Genomic DNA, 21,081 nt, shown 5'->3' with positions numbered 1-21,081 from the left:
CAGCAGCTGCAAGCTGGATGGATAGTAGGATATTCAGGTTGCATATTAGGATACACTTCTTCTTAGGAGTGGTAATGCACTGTCACAGGCTGCCTAAGGAGGTGGCGTTCAAGAAGTGTGGAGATGAGGCACTGAGAGACATGGTTAGTAGGCATGGCATGGGGTGGGTTGATGGTTGGACTAGATTATCTTAGTGGTCTTTTCCAACCTTCATGATTCTATGATTCCAAGCCTTCCAGCCCTACCAGCTTGTTTTGCTACCAATGACAATCTCACAGCGTATCAGCATGGATTTTGTCTCAGCCCTCCCTCCTTCTTTCTTTTTAGCAAACAGGCTTGTCCCGAGACAAAGTCCTGAGCCTGTGTCTGACTGGTGAGGGGCTCTTCATGTCCCCCAGGCTGATACTTTATGGGAGGATATTTGCCAAAGTCTGAGCAATCAGGACCACAGGATGAAAGCTGAAGATAATCTAATTTAATTCCTCTGAAAGCAAATGTTTAAAGAGCTCAGATTCACAGGTCCTGAGCAACTAGTAAAACATCTAAAAAGTCCAAGGGGAGCATACTTGGCCAAGTTCTGGTATTGGTTATACAGCATAAATCCAAAACAAGCCCACAGACTTTGTCTTCCATGTCATTAAATTCATGTACCTGAAAATATTTAGGCCTTTCTTTTTTTCTAGATGAACAAAATGACTTGCAGTTCTTTGGACCTGATTCTCCTTTGCAGAGCCTGGTGTGTATCACAGGTGATAACACAGTTGTACTAGAAACAAGCTCTATGTGAGAAAGGAATTGAGCATTAGGTCTGTTTCTTACACAGATACACTGCTTTGGGAACTATGGTTTTCACAGATATATTAGATTCAGGAGACAGATAAGGTAAAAAAAAAAAAATAGATTTTTCTCAGTGTAAATACAATTACATTAAAAACTATTCCTTTGACTCTTGTTTTGGTGAAATACTGTGCCAGTACACACACTACATGCCAGGGACTAGCATGCCCGTGTTGTATAGATTCTCTTCTCTGGTGGTCTGGTTGCAGGGAGGATGGGTGCAGTTCTCAACACAGACTCCTTTCTGAGCCCCACAGAAGGTGGTTCTGTGATTTTTCAACAACTTCTGAGACCCCAAATAATGTGCTAATCAGAGCACAACACACCTTTCCTCTACTCACCTGGCTCTCACCAACTTTTTTTTCCTGATGATGTTGAAGCAGTACTCGCACCCCGCGCAGCTGCTAAAATTAAAATAAGAGGAAGAAGCAAGCTGCAGAGGTTTAATGCAAAACAGGCAGCGTGACCAAAAATACCACATTTATAGATTAAATCTTTAGCTTAATTCAGATCTGTTGCAGAACAGCCCCTGAAGGGAAATGTATATAAAAGATTCATCCAGGTTGGCTGCTGAATGTATTTCTTTCCACAGTTTTCAGGTACTGGCACTGCCAAAGCATTATGGCTGGGCACTCTCCTGCCTTCTCCTTCCAACAATTGAGGCTCGCTGCTGCTAGAGACAAAACCCAGCAGCACCACGATGACTTGCCCTCAGTGTTTCATAAGACAAGACGGTAAAATAGGCCTACTCCTTAGTCCCTCCTTCCCAAACTATGGTCTGGAGAGACTGCTAGAGCCAGTTAAAACAAAACAAACAACAAAAAAAACACACCTCCTTTTCCTGAGAATTATTGATGCTTTGCCATTGAATTCCATAATTAACTGACTCAGGGGAAGTTAGAATATTGTATTTTTGCAGGAAATATCTTTCTGCAAAAAGTTACATTTGATTTGAGAGGACGCTCCACTTCAAAAGATAGAAAAAACCTACTTTTCATGTTGCTGTATTGTGTTATATTATTAGATTATATTTGAAGCTGAGAAGTCAAAACAAGCCATTTTACCTTATCACTACATTTCAATGTTAAGAAAGTGAAACATCTGAGCATTATTGGATGGGACTGAAAGGGTCATCTTGGAGCATTTTTACTTTCCTATTGGAGGTTAACCGGCACAGCCATGTTCCCACTGAGTGCTGGGATTCCAAGGAAACCAGTGTAACAACAAAAATTTCATCCGGGTCTGATTGCTAAAGAGCAGAAAAATAGTCCTCCCTCTTGCCTTTTTGCTACCCTGGATCACACAGGATGAGCACTGCTATTTGGAATGAGCCTGGGCAGATCCACAGAAAGTACATGAAGGTGCCTTGGGACAGAGGAGGAGAAGCAGTACAGAAATCAGGAGCGATTCCTCCACATGAAAAGTACATATCACACAAGGACCGGACAGCCTTCAAGTTAAAATGAAAGTTAATTTTGTTACTATTTCCTTTTAGGGAAAAAAAAATCATAATTGAAAGATGTCAGACGAACTAGACCTTGCTCAGTGCCTATCCAAACTCCCAGATTCTTCTTCATGCTTTATGAACTGGCAATGTGAATCATAGAATCAAATCAAGGCTGGAAAAGACCAAAAAGATCACCTAGTCTAACTGTAAGAAGAAACTATAAATGGCATAAAGCATCCTTGGCTTTCATATTCTGGTGCCATAGATGGGCCACAAAAGCAGCACAGAACAGAAAACCCAGAATGGCGTGGATTGCTGGAACTGCAATGGCTCTAAGTCACTCTGACACACAGTTATCTGATAATGAGGACAGAAAAAAAAAACAAAACAGTTTTGTCATTTACTGACAGAATTCTTTCCAAATTCTCCATTCCACAAGAAAATATTGCACTTCTTCAGTCTTAATTCAGAGTAAAAACAAAAACTAGAGTATTAGGAATCTCCTTCTTTCTCCTAGCTGAAAGTCTAGTTCTCAGCAGCTCTGCTGAGCCCTCTGTGGGTTTTTAGAAATGGAGCAGAAGCATTGTGCCATTTGCTTCTGTGTCCTGTGAGGCTTCTTTAAGAGCGTCCAGATTGCTCATTGTAATCAACTACCCTTTATTTACTGAGGCTGAGGGAAACCAAACACTTTAGATACTCACGTCACGAGCATCATGTTTTTTTTTGCCTTCTCTTCCAAGGTAGCTTGATTCCTGATGGCCAGATGGCACTCCCAGATACACAGCTGTAAACCAAGAGCATTTCACCAATGTCAAAGTGCAGAATCAGGCCCTTCTACCTAAGACACAATATTGCTGGGGACGTGGCTGTGGTCTTCCATCTGTTTCCAGTTAGCTGCTGGCACTAGGAAAGCCCTGAAGTCACCATGGTCTCTGGGCAGCAGATAGAACTTTTGTTTTTGCACAGACAAAAGGCAGAGCAGGCCAAACCAACACAACGTATGCAAGCATTGGGGAGCCCAATGAAAAGCAATAAAGAATGTCCGAAGTCAGCAAGAAGTAGCGTGGCAGCAGGAAAGAGAAAACTTACAGCAGTTAAAAGCGAGGAAGTAGGGAGTGGAAGAGGAAGAGTGGAGGAGCCAAGATGGTCCGGTGCCCAATGCAGTGATACCCAGGGTGAGCTCTGCTGAGGCTCATATGGGAGCAGGCCACAAGGAGCAAGCTGCACAACACTGAGCTGCTCACCTCCTGCCTGGAGCCATCCCTCCCTAGGCTTTATCTCTGGTAACAGCATGACTGGGAAACCTTGCTACTCCCTGACACTTCTCTGCCATCTTTTTACAGTACTTTACCCCTCCAATGAGCTGAAATACTTCCTGTTAACCAAGCCATGCAGATGGTGTGAAGTAAATGTGATACTAGATGATCTGTATTTCTTTACTTACTTGACATCCCATCCCATGGCCAGTGTAATGATTCTCCAACACCCAAAAAAGAGATAGAGACTTGCACTACTTGCAACATGCATATCTGACAGGAGCCCAGCAGAGCAAATATCCAGCCATGAAACTTACCTGGTAGGGGTACTATCATTCTGATTTGCACAATTCCTGCACAATGGAACCTTAACACAGCTACAAGAAATACCACAGAGACAGACTCAGACCAGGAGATGGGATACAAGAACAGGAGAGTGTAGACTGAGCATAGATTTTTTTCCACAGGCAATTAGGAGAAAATCTAGAACAGCTAGGCTGAGGACATGACTGAAAGTGAACGTGAGGATCTTAAGCCTGAATGTGGACACTGAGCCCAATGGTAGCCATCCAGCTGCCTTCATGGCTGAAGTTCCATCATACAGAATTTGATTCCTGTTTGCCTTCATAGCATTCAGATTTTTAAAGAAAGAAAATATTTCCTCTTTCCCTCATGCTTTTCCAAATATTTTTATGCGGAACTATTTTTTCCTCATGCTCTGCCCTGTGGAAAGACTGTAATTTAGAAAACATGGGCCTAGCCATACAATGGGGCTTGGCATTTGCTCATGTAAATAGTCTTCCCTCTTCACAGGAATTGTAGTGTGTAATCTGAAGTATTTTATGTGCTTCTGTGGTGCTCAGAAACAAACAGCGTGTGCTGGATATTAAACTTCTATTGATTTTACATATAGCTGTGGCACTGTGTGCGGCACTGTGTCAAACAGTTTGGTTATCTGGTGGCTTGGATTTTGTTACACATTCTAATCATCATTAGTAAGTCCTTTCTTCAGCTCCTCCTCTTCTACAGTCAGTGCATAGACGCATTTCACCACAGTCAAAAATCTTCTTCCAGGCACTGCAATAAATCACAGTGCACATTAGACAATGGAATGGATCGCAGATCTTTAGGGTGGGAAAAATAAATAAATAAATAAATAAATAAAAATCAAGTTTTTGAGGTTTCAGTCAGCTACAGCAGCATTTTGAACCTCTGTCCTGTTCTTAAGATGTGTTATTCCACCATTTGACAGCTTGTGGTAAACTCTGCTCTCTGTTCAAGCTGGATGAGGGCCAAAATAGTGTGGTCTGGGTCTACCAAAATCCTCAAGCACCTTCCTGGTTGCTTGAGTCCATCACATCAGGGTTACATTGTCTAGTCATTGGCAGGAGGAAGGAAGAAATAGGAGATCACCACTTTTCCTAGACAGCTTCTGCAAGGAATGGCTGGAGAGAAGAGATGGAAGGAATGTAAACCGAGGACATATTAATGTGCCAAAGGGTGGTGCTGCTGTGGCAGGCAATGAAAGACAGATCAAGCTGTCCAAGCAGTGGAACAAGCCCAAGAGCATAAGCTGAGCATGCAGTAACAATGTTCAGGCTGAAAGGACTCCAGATCCTGATCTGACAGAGTGAACGAAAAAATGACAGAAACAGAGATATTCCACCACCTCTCTCAGAGTTGGAAAACGGACCAGTAGCCAGAAAGCACCAACAAGGAAGACAAGCAGGTGGGCAGAGAGCCCACCAGATGACTTTGAATCACCAAGACTCATCACATGAGCTGCAGCAATTAGAATTGGGAAGCAAGAGGAGATGCTCAAAGATCAAGAGGACAGAATGGAGGACCAATAAGAGACAAAGGAAGAAGCTCAAGGATTTGCTAGAAGATCACCAGTATGAGCACTCCTGACAGAGAAAACCTTTCGAGCAAGATTTGTTCCCAGATCAGGGGTGCATGGATCAGGACCAGGGCTTCAGCTTTACCTCTTTGCCACACCTCTCCTTCTTCAACTGGAGGGTAACCATTGTGACAAAAAGCAAAGACATTTTACCCCAAAGTTGTCTCCTGTGTAACAGCAGGAGCCATCCTCAGCCTCAGCTCAAGCAGAGCTGGGATGGCTGTTGTACTGGTGTTATTAATCATACACAAGCTGAGGAATGCTCCCTTGGAGCTGGGGCTTTCTGCAGATGGGTTTCCAAGGCCAGAAGGATCATTAGCTCATCTGGTCTGACCCCATCTATAACAGAGGTAAGAGAATTTTACCCAGTATCCCCTGGGAGCCCATCAAGCTCTATGTGGTGAACACCAGAGCAGTGTTTAGCCCTGCTCTGAAGACATAGGAAGAAAGGGAAAAAAAAAAAAAAAAAAAAAAAAGTCAGGGCTTTCCCCTTCTCATGGGGAATTTGTTCCAAAGGCTAATCAGTTCCACACTTAGAAATCTGTTTTCAGTTTGAATGTCTCTGGCTTCAGCTTCTAGACCTTGCTTTTTGTTTTCAATTTTTTTTTTCCCCTCATTTCTTTGCTAGTCTCAAAGCTACTTATTTGTTTTGTCTGAAATACTCTGGATGAATTAAAAGTAAGTAGCTTTATAAAACAGGAAGATGTTTACCAGAAGCTAGGAGTGACCTTCATCATGTAGCATCATAGCAGCTCTTAGGTAACATCCTCAGCACTTGGGCTATTCCAACAGAAGGAAGTGCTGCTGTTCTTTTAACAGTTTTCCCACTCCACTCTTCACTTATGACACAACTTGATGCAGAACAGAGAGCTGGGGAAAAAGATGGGCTTTTCAGCCTCCTATTCAGCCTTGCTGGGCTCCGCCAAGCTCCAATCACAGGGCACATGCCTAGTTTTGAATCTCATTGCCCAGTAACAGCAATGCCAGATAAGGCATGATAAGTGGCAAGTGGGGACCTCTGATAACAGATTCTCAGCACGTAGCATATCTGATTGAGCTAAGGTAGGAAGGGCACAAGAGGAAGGCATAGGAAGAGATGGTGCTTCTTTTCTGTAGGTACCCGGAGGAGTTCTGGATTAAAGTTGTTGCTTGTTTCCTCTCACCTTTTTGAATCTCTTGAAGACTCTGATCCTTACAGCAGCCTTTTCCAGGTACCTGCTTAGAATTCAGACTGCCAGGCTGCCATCTCCCACAGCTAACAAGAGATACCTTTGCTCTTCTCCACAGGCTGCTTCCTTGTTCTCCTTTGACTCTCCTCTGTTCACTCCTTTGTTCTCCTATTTTGATTTCTTCTCATGAGTGTCACCTCCATCTCTTGCAGCATCCTTCACTTTCTACAAGTCCTTATCTTTCTCCTTCTTTTTCCTGATGTGGGTTCCGTGCCTTTTTCTGTTTCCACTGTCTCAAGTCTCCTGTATTTCACCTTGCACATCTACTCTATCTCCATCTTCTTTAGACTTATCCTCACCCTTGCAGAGATCACTTCTCTAGCTCACTCCTTTTCATTTTACCCATCATAAAGCTGTTACCCTCTTCTCCTTGCTCTACCCATTTCACCCACAGCATCAAGAGAACTGTTTTCCCTTGTCATAAGCATTCTTTAATCCTGCAGCATTAAAAAAACAGAGGAACTGGTTGTAATGCAACAGAAAGTACAGCAATGACAATAGTGCAGCAAGGTCCCAGGCTACAAGAGAGGATTTGCTCAAATGCAATAGCTGCAGGCACAGAAATAAAGTAAGGAAGTTACTTACCTTCTAAAGGCCTTAGGCACACAACAATTCTCAGCATGACACCCTTGCCCCCACTACTGCCCTTAATTGAGTTCTGGGAAGGGTGAAGCCAGGATCCACCAAGTGTTCCTGTCACTCAGGTGTACTGCATACACCTGAGTTCCCCTGGGTTGGCTCTGCCTTCCTTCCAGGTGCTCAATCACTGGTTCAAGCTGTGACTCAGCGTTTCAAGTGCACCGGTGAAAAAGGAAAGCAGCAATAGCATGAAAGACACATAAACAATCAACAAGTTTTTTTACTCAAATCAATCTCCTTGCTTCAAATTTGGGGACAGAAACTCTTATCACACTTTTCTAATGACCGTAAATCCCATTCTGCAACCACCTTCCCCATGTGTCTTATCCTTCAGGCTCTGCAAAAAGACGATCTGTGAGGATGAGTCTGTATGAAACCTTTCATGCAGCTGCTGAAACAAAAGCATTTTGTGTATTATCTTCTTACCTGTGCTACATCAGGGCCTGATATATCCTGCTCATAATCAGCATCAAGATGGTTGAAGCCATGAACACAGCTGATTTCCTTCAGCTTGTTAATATTGGAATGCTGCCTCTGAAGAGAGCCAGATGTGTTAATAAGGTGGGTTCATCACTAATTTCAAGGCAGCCCTCTGAATATGCAGTTCACAAATATGTTGCCGTAATGATTTGCCAAGTAAGTGAAAAGCCCAATATTAACATCCAAGTGAAAAGAAATGATGAAAGACACAGCAAAATATTGCAGAGAATACACAGCCTTTCTTTAATATTAATCTGTAATTATGTAGCTAATTACTGCAATCTATTTCCGGGTGGCCTGGGAATTTCTCACTGGCCATCTGCATGCACAATTACCTGCTCAGTTTTTCACAACCACTTACTAAATCACTGCTGGATTTGCAAAGGGATCATCAGTCATCTGAGCTTCCCTTTTCTTTTTTTGCATGTCTTTTGACTTGCGTCAATTTGGCTGAGTAGTATTTATTGAATATGAAGGTCAGGAAGGCTCAAGCACTGTTTCACTGTCATAGCTATTTAATTATCTCCAGCCTTTGCTGTACACAGAACTCTATGAGGGGCTGGGAATCACTCTTACTGTTAGAGTGGAAGAGCTGAGGTCTGAACAGCTTTCTGATGGGAAATGTTCAGCAGCTCATGTCTGAGGACAAACCATGGGAAGCAAGTAATCATTTCGTTCAGATAGGAATTTTTATTAAGAAAATTATAAGTGCATACACATTTACTGGAGACATTACAACAGTATAAAAGTGTTTATTTTCAAAATAATCTATGAAAGGAGTAGTTTCAAATGCATAATATAACTCCTCCATAAAAGCTGCCTTACAGGAACGCAAATACAAAACTCTTTTCACATTATTTGGGAGGATTTATTTTTACTTAATAAGTACAGTATTCAACACATTCTGACTACACTGATCTCTTACATAGTGGAAGACGGAGGAAGGTTCATGCAGCCCTTTCATCACCACAAACATATTCTTCTCTGCGGCAGCCAGAATTCTGGGGTTTTGAGCAACCTGGTCTATTGGGAGGTGACCCTGCCTGTAGAAGGGTGGTTGAAACTAGATGATCTTAAAGGTCCCTTTCAACCTAAACCATTCTACAGTGCTATGAATTTCATGTTTGTAGGCACGACTCATCTTGGTGGAAAGTTGGCAAATAAAAATATAAGATTTTAGTAATGAGGTCTCAGATACCCTTGATTACTGTACATCACACAAACAAAACAAACTGCCAGAGAAAAAAAGACTCTCTGGATTCTAAGAAAGGGAAAATATCAACAGAAACTTCTGTAGGAGCTGCATTTTCAACAGAACGTGTCTATTTTAATTGGAACACAGCCTTCATTGCAAAAGACCAACAGTCACTTTGCTCAAACACATCATTAAAAACATATCAAAAAGTCATCCTTCATGCTTTCTCAGGCAGAATTCAGATAAAATATTCATACATACAAGTGTAAAGCTAGTATAAATTAAAAAAATGGCACAGCAATAAATACCATCTATTCTCTTTCCAAAACAAACAAACAAATAAGAAAACACCTTAGGATTTGACAGCTGCACTTTGAAAATACCACACATGACAAGACCATTCCACACTTATGGAAGCTGCTTTTTTGGCACTAGTTCAGTTTTACCCCTTTTCCTCCTATCCTTCACATGTGGTCCCTACATCACTCCCATCTTCCAATTTGGTCCCTGATTCAATCTTTGGTCAACAGTTAAAGGCAGAAAGGGAAATCTAGTGCTCTCCCTGAGTGGGCTTCTGTTAGTGCAGCTTCTTGGCCTGCTAAGTGTGCACAGGAGGAACAGAGTATGACTCACAGAGTAGCAAGGAAGCTTGATGCAGCCCAGTGATTTATGTCCCTTGTATGAAGGGCAGAGCTGCTCTTCCTTATGCAATGATTCTCTTGCAAATAACGCCAGGCGAAAAGCGAAGCTTCCCGCTCAAGTTTGACATTAGGACTAAAGCAAGACAAAGTTTTGCTCAGGTTCTCATATAAGTTCCCTGTGGGAAGTCCCTTTCCTCCCAGACTGCTCCTGCAATGCCCACGAGTTTGCTCCTATAGGAAAAGGTCATGAGGTGACCCCAGTTTCCTACATTTTAGCTAAGGTGTTCCAGCAGTGCCCATCTCAATGTTTGTGCCAAGCTCTGTGTTTGCCCAGGCTCTGATGTGTGAACTGGGACTGCACCACAGTGCTCCAAGGTTGTCCAGCCACATCTAGTCACTGGAAAGCCAACGTTTCTTCTAGAAACAAAACCTTCATGACCCCTATCCTTGTTAACAAGGGATGCTGTTGAATCAAAACAAAAAGGATTATTTACCTCTGGTCTGATTCCAAAGGAAATAGATCAGGCATTAAGCTGCCCTTAGCTGGGAAGAACATGTTAAGATTGCATCTTCATGGGGGAGAAGGACAAGCTTCATGTCTGTGTAAAAACGAAGATTCTTCCACACTTTCCTCAAAATCATTCTTGGCTTTGACAACCCAAGCTTCAGCCTCCCAGAAAACCACTTGCTACTGCAGATGCATGTGCAGGGACAGGAGGTAGACCCTAGGATATACAGCACATTCCAGGGAGGATACAAAAAACTTATTTTCTTATATAAGTTCTTCCTGTCTTTACCCTGACAACAGGGTTCTGATCCTATTCACATTGAAATCAACAGCCCAATTCTCATAAAGTACAGTGGTACCAGACCTTCCAAAACAGAGACAAAGAATACTCAAAGCATCAGCTTGGAGATGGCATCAACAGAAGGAATGTCAAAATTACACACACACACACACACACATTTTTAGGCACAGCAGTTGGTTTCTACTTCAAAATACTTTCATTTAAAGTAAATGAGGTGATGTATCCCAGCCAAAGCACTCTCTGTTATAGCACCTTTTTGCAGAGAGGAAAGGACTTACAAGATTTTTACCTGAATCCACATGGCAGTAAGGTAACCCCAGCTAGCTAAAATGCCTTTTTGGCCTTAAAGTTGCCTGCCATGGAAAGGCATGCTTACCAAAATGGTCCTTTCAGTGTTCCTGACACAGGCTGCAGATAAGAAGGAAGATTCCCTTTGAAGCAACCAGCTCCAAAAAAAATAATACAATGTTATGACATTTTTGTTTACAATAGACACACAGATACATATAAAAACAAGTATTGTGCTGCACTAATGTGCTTCCCCCCTGGATCTCCGTGTGCGGCATAACATAATTATCATAGTATTTTAGGCGTTTTTTCCATACACTATTTAGCAAAGATACTTGTTTACACAGCTAAGAACCAGGAGAAGGAAGTTTCTGGCTGAGTGAAGGAATTGGTGCAAGGACTGTCCTCAGGTGTGCTTTGCAAAGGAAATTTCAGAGGCTATGCCATTCACCAGCAAACTGTGACCACTAGTGAACAGTGAGTGTTGGCCTTCATCTCCACACTCGAGAAGCGTGCAAACTGGGCAAAATTTCCTCTCTTGCCCCAGTCATCTGTTTTCTCCAAAGACATGGCCAGATGTCCTCTTCTGGATGTACCCAGAACAATCAAATGTGCTGCTGCCCTCAGATAGGTGTGACTGTTCAGTAACAGAGGGTACAGCACTTACTGAAGGATTACATTAATGCTCTTCCACCTGCTTCACCACAAGGCCAGTCCAGAGAGCTGAAGTCACCTTCTGCAGATGAGTGGGAACAGACACCTGGTGCGTGACAGCACCTCTGACTCCTCCAGTGATTTGCAACATGATTATGCTGCTAGCTCTTTAATAATCCATTCCTTTTTGTGCTAAAATTTGTCATCAGAGACAGGAACATAGGAAATGCCAAGTGACATCAGATCAGTGTTGTAGCTTCTAACACACTCTTGGCTCCTAACACTTGGCTTCTACAAACTACTGGCACCTTGCAGTACCACATGAGCATTGTCTCAGAAGCTCACAGCTGTCGCCAAGATCTCTAATCTACAGAGAATGGCTTCAGCCCTGAAATCCTGAACTTAGTCCCTCAGCCAAAATACATATATTCACTGCCCATGATAATATAGGTCTCTTTCACTGATGTCTGATGCTTTTTAGCCTTCCTGTGTTCTTGGCCTTAACGACTTTTGGGGCGAGGAACTCTTCTTTTACTTACATAACATCATTGCACTATACAGTTCATGTCCTTCTAGGTTTAAATCTCCAGGAGACTTGCATGAACCAAAAGAAAGTTAAATAAAGCAGGACCTCTACATAGCAAAGGAAATAAAATATTATATAATAACATAGGGTTAGTTTAAATTCATATCTGCCCTCAGTGCTAAGTAATCAACCAACCTGTATAAAAACATATTTTTCTTAAAATCAAATACATCTTACTACATAAAAATAGCACTGTGAAAGCAAGCCAATTTGTGCAAAAAAAAAAAAAAAAAAAAAAAAAAAAAAAAAAAAAAAAAAAACCAAAACAACACCTTTGGAAATGCATGAAGCGTTGCTTTTGTGCTGTATGATAACAGTGAAATGTATTCCTTCCCTAATACTGGTTATCTGCTTTCTGGGTCCTACAGTAAGAAATCCTGTAGACGGCTTACAATGCTTGCCTCTTACATCTTGAACCTCCTGTTGATGAAGAACAGAGTGAAACACTATTAAGGTTTATTCACTTGCAAAAGTTCTGACATTAGGCCTAGTCAAACAGCAAATCAGCATCTGGACTAACACAAAGGCATTTATTTTCCAGTCCCTCTAATCAGTATGTGCCAAACAGATTGGGGAAAGTTCTCCACAAGAAGCTATGGGGGCCGACAGGGCAAGCCCAGCACTGGGAATCATTTTGGGCAGGTTGTGCTCATCACAGTTAGTAAGGTGTTCAGAGCTCACACAGGAGAAAGGCTGGCTAGAAAGCTCATTCTGGACTTGAAAGCCAGAGCAAATAATTATCAGCGAGCAAAGAGACTCAGCAAAAAAAAATAGCAGGGTAAAGAGGGATTAATCATACGTGAGCAGCCCCTGTAGTGGAGCAAGTGACACTACAAATGCCTCCACTCCTTCCCCCAACCCACAGCTCTGCTGAGAACCTGCACTGCATCCCTTGTGCTCCACAGAGGCCTGCAGAAGTGCCAGGTCTCTGTGTGAAGGAAGGGACAAAGGAGGCAGCCCACTCTCTGCTCTTGTTGGTATTCAGCTTCCATGATGGAGAGGATGGAAAGCAGAGGCCCCACGTGTGCTGTTCAGCCCTGAAACCATCTCCATCTGTGACCTCAGAGCTGTGAGTGGGTGGGCAGCACGCCACACCGTATGGTGACCACTTGCCAGTGAAGAGGGTCCCAGGGACGGAGAGCAGCCATAGGCTGCATGGGAGATGTGTGAACTGTATATGCGGAGGTAGGAAGCATAGGGCAGGAGGCAAAGGAATTGAATCTCACCCAAAACTGGGTGATACCCAAGATTCTTGGATACCAGAAGTACCCAAGAAGAGCATTGGGTTAGGAACCACAGTACAGTGCAAATGTGCCATGGATATGAGCAGGGTTCAGTCAAAACAAGGAGCCAGGCAGTGCTGCCAGCCTCCAGATTTTAGCTGATCCCTGGTCCAGACTGATCAACCTTTTACAATCTAGAATAGCTCACTGATGCTGAGATACATGTGTCAGAGGGCAAACATTGGGGATTCAAAAAATCCTGATGCCTCAGCCTGTTCCATCTAGCCAGCAGACTCAGAATGAAGAGCCTTTCCAATGCCTGCTGGGCAAATAAGACTCTGTGACCACAGCCAGTGATGGATGTGACTACTCTTGGTGAAGGTAGCCTCAGAAAATTCATTCAGGAATAAAAAAGGTAACTAAACCATGAGTAAAATTTTCCTCTTTGAAGATATCCTTTCCAGTATCCCACACCAATAACACCACCTCTTACTGCAGAAAGACAGGACACATCATTCTGATGGGCCAGAACTAGGGACATCCAGAGAGTTGGCATATGTAATACCAAGTTCCGGAACTTAAAATTTCCCACAGAAGAAGTCTTATCCCATCACCAATGTGATATTTCAGGCCTTGTGCTGAATTTGTCATTGAAAAACACCAGTGACAAATTCACAGCTGTTACTTACAGCTTAACTCTACCAGTTTGGTATTGGAGGAACAAGACCAGCTAAGATGAAATTTGCATTGACATGAAGACATGGCCACTTTGAGAGTGAAATAATTTGGCCAAACCTCCACCATGATATAATAAAACTGACATCCCACTACAACCACTACAGCTTTACAATGGGGTCCAAAAACTCTGTCCCATTTACCCCCCATCTCTGTTGTGGCTGAATTTTGCCAGTGCTTTATGAGTATCTGTATAGTACCCCCTTGCAGGGAGAGTACGGTTGTTATCTGCAACAAACAGCAGAGAAAAATAAGAGGCCCAGGAAGGCTGTTTGTCCAGTGTCACATAGGATGGTCTGTGTAAGTGCAGGGACTTGAAGCTGGGGTATCCCAGCTCAGAAACTAATGCCTCCTACCATTCTTTCTCCCTGGAGACTTTAGTGGTGTTGCACGGGAAGGGCAGAGTGGGCCCCGTTTCTTCTGTTGCTTTTTTTTATGAGTGCGATGACGTGGTCTAAATTAAAAGAAAAATACAAAGAGACTGCCATAAATTATCCACATACAAAGGCCTTGTTCGCATTTATCCTACGGCCCCTCCACATGCTGGCAGGGTGCAAATGAAGATAACATCCCCCTTCACATGCCCACTCCCCCTACCCACATGGTACCTGCTGAGGTAGAATGGAAGTGGAGGGGACTAGATTTCTGGCTTTCCACCCACCATTCCCATTGACATCCTCATTAAACAGTGTCTTTTCTCTACGTGATTTATAGGCATTCAGCGCCTTAAAGTGAGGCTGTGAAGACATTTCCCTACACTGTCCTCACTTTGCAGGGCAGACACCCTGCACACACACCATGGAGTACCAGCAGGCTGATGGTTTGGTGTCTTGTACTCAAGCTGATACTTACATATTACACCAGGAACTAGGAAGAGCTGCCACACCTGGATTTACAAGTGGTTCAGTGGAAGGCAGCAGAAGGGCTCAGCTCCCATCACAGCCAGTCACTAGAATTTGGAAGTTTCCTTTCTCCCAGAGGGATGGGGGAAAGACTTTTCCTATTTGACTTCATTGTCTTCTCCAGATCCATCAGCACTCATCTGTGAGAGCATCTGTGCCAGCAGTAACAGCTGAGCTTAATGCATTCCAATATCTCAGGCTGAGGGAGGTTTTGGGCTGGGACTATGTCATCGTGATAGTTTAGGAGCCAGCATTGTTCTCTGGTTTCTTTATTTTGGGCTCTGCTAACTCTGCAAGGGCCTGATTTTGCAAATCCTTGCAAAGGGAGAAGGGAAAGGCAGTCAAGGAGGCAGTGTAAATGAGGACTGGGATTGTCTAGAAGTGATAAAGGATTTGTTAGCTATTTCAAGAAAGGACTGATTTGCCCCATGTCTATAAAATGGATGAGTGTTGAATGATGTTGGCTACAGCAGTTGCACAATGATTTTTAAAGCCATTTATGGAATTTGGATTCCTGACAGCTTGAATGCATTTTACTGATGTCTCATAAGTGTGTAAATTACATGGAGATGTGATGAATAAAAAGCAATAACAAAGGCTAAGCAGGATTAATGAGCAAAATAATTCCCTACTAAAAACCATCTCTGTTCTCACAGTGACCTGAATTAGATTGCTATGCTCTACAAACTTGTTCTTGCCTTTAGCTGCAGATTATAACACAGAAGATACTCTTGTATTGAAACACTGGTATAGATTAAGATGTCTTGACAGTTTGGATTTTACTTAATCAACTACAAGAGCCCTTTCTACAAAAAGTATTAATTTTATTCCAGAAAAATAAATTCCCATGTACAATTGGGTTTTCATAACATGAAACAATTAGCCATTTTATTGCTAGTGCATATAGGGTAATGTCACATTTCATACAATTTCAGTACAAGTGAAAAAATATAATATATGGCTGATTGAAACTGATAGCTACATTAACATTTATAGATCTATATAGATTTATTTTACAAGCTGTTAGTAGTTCAGAAGGATATCGGTGTTTTAAACTACCAACACTCATATGGCTCCAATTCAAATATATGAATCGCTTGGTGTGCTATAAATATATTCCAAATACATTTCATTGAAGAAGTCAAAACTGTGCACTAAAATATATCAAAAACATGCCTTGTGAAAACACTATAGACAGAGTCCTGACTGTCTACAGAGTGTGAAAATGCCACTGGTGCTAGCATTAATAGCTGGAAAATGAAAATAATGCCATGATGACCAGGATTAGGTGATGGAGATGTATGCTTTCTGTCATCTTATTTAATGAACTGGGACCAAATTCTCTTCTGTTACTCAATGTGAAGCAGGATGAAACCCACAGAAATTAGCAGAGTTGCTTCTGGATAACAGCTAAGTAAGCAAAACCCAGAATCTAGTTGGAGAACAGGTGCAGGCTCACTGGTTTCAGCAGAGCTGTCCCCAGGCCTTCACCAGTGGAAATGAGAACAGAAGGTGCTCCAACCAAATTGTTTCCCTCAGGCAGGCAGGCAAGATATGAGCTTATCATCACATCTGGCCAACCCTGCGAATTTCTTAGCGCCTCCTAAGTTTCACATCTTATGAACAGCACAAAGGGCTTCACTGGGGCTGGCAGCAAACAGAAACTTAGGCAAGGGCTTTAGGATTTTTCCAGGTTGGGAAGAATAGACGAAGCCCCTGTGATAGTCAGCATGGGACACATCCTGCTCTTGGCTTCAGCTGTGCCTGACAGCCGACCCAAAGCCATCCTGGCAGCATTAACTTGGATTACCTCTGCAGAGAATTTGCCCAAGGACAAGAGGGCTGAATGCTGGCAGCAAAGAAGGCACTGAGCATCAGATGAGATGGGGAGAGCTGGCAGGGCTGGAATCACAGTCTGTGTTAGCTGGTCTCCCTCCCTCCACTCCTCAATTCTTGGCCCTATTATGGTCCCAGAAACACCAGATGGAAAAATTACATTACTTCTGGTACCACTTTCCCTCCTTCGTACTGTAAAACCACAGAGGAACAAGCATTTTTTTTTCCTTGAGACAGCAGAGGGCATTCAGCTACCTGTATGGCCTCAAACCTGCTCTGAGGCCATACCCATCCCCATCTTTCTCCAAGGATGCATTGCTTTTGTCAGTGACTTGATTCCAACCCTGCCTTTACCTGCAGAGGCAGTGGCGACAAGGTTCAGCATGGTTATGGCATGGTTATGGAGGAGTGGCAATGTGGTGGCAGTGGTGGGAGGGACTCTGAGTGCACAGGTGGGCTTGCTGGCCAAAATGCTGCTGCAGAACCAACCACAGCCCAGGCTCAGGCCCATCACTTATCTCATCTTCCACTCCAACAAAGCTGGAGCCCACCCCTGCATCTCAGCACAGAAATATTCTCTGTGCTGCTCTTGCTCTCTGTAAAATATGACTGAGATAGGCTGGGTTCTCCTCAGTATAGATATGACCAGCCATTTGCAAGGGGAATAAAAATGAATTAAAAGAGTCCGGATTTGCCAAGCCTGGTTGGTTTTCCCCTGGCCCTGTGTGAGAGCCTTATTCATAGCACAACATCTTGCCTTGGCTGATATTATTAGCACTCTGCACTGGCCAGTGGAGAAAAAATTTTTACTGCCAAGACACGCTTAGCCTCATCCGCCTGTGCAAGCAGACCCCCAGTGTGACATGGAGAAGGGGCTCCAAAGAAACTGTAACAATATAGATTCTGAAGTAATTGTACTTTTGCTTGGAGAAGAGGGATTGTAAAGGAAGCATTTTTTCCTTGGGAGAACGGCTCTTTACAAAAGAGGATGAGTTGGAGACCCCAGCACAGATACTTCAGGATAGATTTTGCCTCAAATCCTGGCAAAATTCTTGGTTTAACATTTAGGATATGCTAGAAGGTGTTGTTTTAATACAGACTAGGCCAACTCCAAACCCATCTTCAAAACAATATGTGATTTCACAAATACTTTGTCCACATGGTTAAAGCCAGCCCTTAACGTTCTACCCTTGAATAACTCAGGATATGTTAGCTGTTAAGTCCGTTTGTCTCTCGCCTTACTTGTTTAAAGCTTTTTCCAGATATTCCTGGATCCACTTTAGCTTGGGATCAATGCACACTTGCTTGCTGTTGCTCTTGAGCCTTGCACTGCCAAAGGAGAGAAGTCAGAGTGAGTCCCATGCATGACACCCCTCAGCCCGCACACACCCATACACCTTACTCCACTCATAGGTTTGCAACTGCATTACAGTTAAGCTGTTGTCCTTGGGCATCATTGCTGCTCTGGGGTACCCCATGAAGAGGCTGGGGTATCCCTGTGATCCTCCAGACACCTCCATAAATATCTCTGACTTTGGAGCACCGGTACAGTTTGCCTCCCCTGTGCTGATTCCTGTGGTCTGTGCTGATTCCTGTGGTCTGTGCTGATTCCTGTGGTCTGTGCTGGGATGCATGCTGGGGAGGGAGAGACGCAGAACATGAATCTAATTCCTATCTGGACAGCTACAAACTGAGGGCTGGGAACAGCTAAATTTAATTCAAAATAACAGCGTGGTAAATACAGGTCACTTCTGCATGAAATTAATTAAGAACAGCTTTCAGACTGAACCCAAAATTGAATTTTTGCATGCTTTGGAAATGGACACCAAGCCATAACTCTTGGATGTCCTGAAAAGGTCTGATCACTCCTTCACTTTTTGTTTTATTCAAGACTGAACCAGCAGGTTGTAAGCAGGAAGATAATGGGAAGTACCAAAGTGCCAGAGGCAAATTTCTCCTTGTATATTCAGTCAGCACTAGAAACAAAAGCAGAAACTTCCTGAGGGGTTTCTCCTGAATATCTGAGCTGCACTTTCCAAGCCAAGCTGTTAGCTAATTTGAATCAGCTAAGAAGCTGCAGAAAAGGAGACAAATTTTGGAAACCTGTCTGAAGCCAATTCCCTGTGGCAGCCGGGGCGGTTTGGGTTACCTGCACATGAGTAGTACAAACAGCTCCTCACCCCTATCAGCAGGCGTGACCCCCAGTACCTCACGAGAGTGTTTTAGTTACCCCAAAGCATCTGTGCCCTGCTGCTCAGAAGCCTCCCCTCAAACAGCCTTGCCACACAAGTGCCAAGAACAGCAATTTCAGCGAAATGCCCATAGGAGTGAGTTCAGTACTTGCTTAAGCCTTTTGTTGGATGAAAGCCAAAATATTCCCTACTTCATAAAATGAAGCCTGAGGAATATAAAAATGTGGAGTAAGAAGTAACAGGTCAAAAAGTCTCCTCGGTCTGAAGTTATGCAATGACACAGTTGTAACATAAACACATTGAAGATCCAGCCTTGGAAGCCCTGTGCCAATAAAGTGATGAATGGGCCTAATTCATATTTCCCATAAAGCAGTGCCAAGCTGGAGAACTTCCAGTGAAGTGATACCTACAGTGCAAATGGATTTGCTGATGTTAGCAGTGCCTGGGAACTATTAAGCTGGCTGTAGGAGCACAGAACCAAAAGCACACGTATCCCCATTGCATGCAGAGGGAGAGAGATGAAGACCAAGGATGAAGACATCGGTTTTTGTAGGCATCTGTTTCAGCCCCCCCTTCTCTCATACAGTTACAGTGGAGACCTAGGTTTCTGTAGGGAATGTTCTTCCAGCAGATGTTCTGATGTCTTCTTAGGAGGCAAATAACTAAAATCAATGCTAAACATGCCTATTTCCTTCTGCTGAAAAGCAGGGGAATTAGGATTGGCTTTGTAAAAGTAGACATTCACAAAGCAGATTTCTGGATTTGGAAAGCTGACTCCCTGAGGAACTGAAGACAAAGCTCTTAGACTTTTTTTTCAGGTACAGTTCCCCTCAACATAAAGGGAAATGTACTGGAGCAAAAAAAAAAAAAAAAAATCCACATTAAAACCATATGAATTCAGTTACATTCTCTGTTCTTGAAAATAACTTTGAAGTCACTCACACCTTCACTATGTAACAGATCTGCTGAGTTCAGAGTGAAGTTTAGTTAAGAAACTAACCAGCAATAAGAGAAATCAGTTTTGATTGTCAACTCTTCTTCTAGTGAAGACCTAAGCTCGAGCTTTTGGGGGCATTTGGAGGTAAGTTTTTTGTTTAAGTACTTATTTAAATAAAAGGAAGATGGTGACCTACAGATCCACGTGTTGTGTGTGCCACTGAATCTCACTGCAAACAAACTCAGACCAGGTATGGGCAAGAACATGTACTGTCAGTGGTTCTCCATTTCAAGCTTTTAACAGCCTAATGACTATGATCCCAGTGATAAGTAAGAGAGAAAACCACACTGTATCCAAGGTTAAATGTCTGTTATCTTCTTGAAACTACTCTCAAAAATTCAAAATCCTTTACAAAGCCTCAGCATTAGGACTCTCATAGCATCCGTTGACAGTCCCAGAACACAAATCCATACGCTATTTTCCTTTTGGATGCTTGCCTCCAGAATTGTTTATAGGTACAGATCAGAGTAACAGCTGGTTTTGTAATTTTTCTGAAACAAAATTATTTCTCAAGTAGGTTTACATTTTTTCTCGTTGTCCTCCATCAAATCCTAAGGCAGGAGCACAAATTAAAAATTGTGGATGATCCATCCAGAGTGGCTTAAAAAAGAAAAAATGTCATATGAACAAAAGGTTGTGTATCCCTGAGAAATATCATGAAACCTCATCAGTTTTTTTCAATACAGAAATGTTCTGGATGCTAAAGAATGGATTTTTCCAGCATTTAAATTGTAACTGGAAGAGCTCAACATGGATCCACACAGGACCAACAATGGGAGCCCATGTAGTCACACAGACCCTCTCAGACAGGTCAGAAGAAGCTGATGATGGAATCATAGAATGGTCTGGGCTGAAAAGGACCACAATGATCATCTAGTTTCAAACCCCTTGAACCAGGCAGGGTCACCAACTACAAGCCCAGGATGCCCAGAGCCACATCCATCCTGGCCTTGAATGCATCGAGGGATAGGGCATCCACAACCTCCTTGGGCAAACCTGTTCCAGTGCGCCACCAACCTCTGAATGAAAAACTTCCTCCTAGTATCTAATCTAAAGCTCTCCTGTCTCAGTTTAAAATTGTTCCTCCTTGTCCTAAGATGAATGCTCATTTTTGTCATACTGAAAGAATGACTGGACCATGAAAAAGCCAACACAAAAGACCTTCTTAAATCTACTCCCTCTCCCTCTCCCCCGGCCGGGGGGCGGGGGGGGGGGGGGGGGGGGGGGGGGGGGGG

General features: G+C 43.0%; 1 protein-coding gene across 1 annotated transcript in view; it reads right to left on the bottom strand.

The window, feature by feature from the left end:
• Window positions 1-8,458: 8,458 nt before the first annotated feature.
• Window positions 8,459-21,081, bottom strand: part of CXCL12 (C-X-C motif chemokine ligand 12) — a 17,348-nt gene continuing 4,725 nt past the window's right edge. The window contains exons 3-5 of the mRNA XM_042818577.1: window positions 17,900-17,986; window positions 14,276-14,373; window positions 8,459-12,381 (exon numbers count right to left, since the gene is read on the bottom strand). Coding sequence (XP_042674511.1) covers window positions 12,350-12,381; window positions 14,276-14,373; window positions 17,900-17,986 — 217 coding nt within the window. The 3' untranslated portion in view covers window positions 8,459-12,349. The remainder of the gene's footprint in view (window positions 12,382-14,275; window positions 14,374-17,899; window positions 17,987-21,081) is intronic.

Source organism: Centrocercus urophasianus, unplaced genomic scaffold (genome assembly GCF_019232065.1).
Source record: "Centrocercus urophasianus isolate 14NV4802_14NV808 unplaced genomic scaffold, USGS_Curo_1.0 seq_17, whole genome shotgun sequence".
In the NCBI taxonomy this organism is placed as follows: Eukaryota; Metazoa; Chordata; class Aves; order Galliformes; family Phasianidae; genus Centrocercus; species Centrocercus urophasianus.
This window is presented reverse-complemented; position numbering and strand designations above follow the sequence as displayed.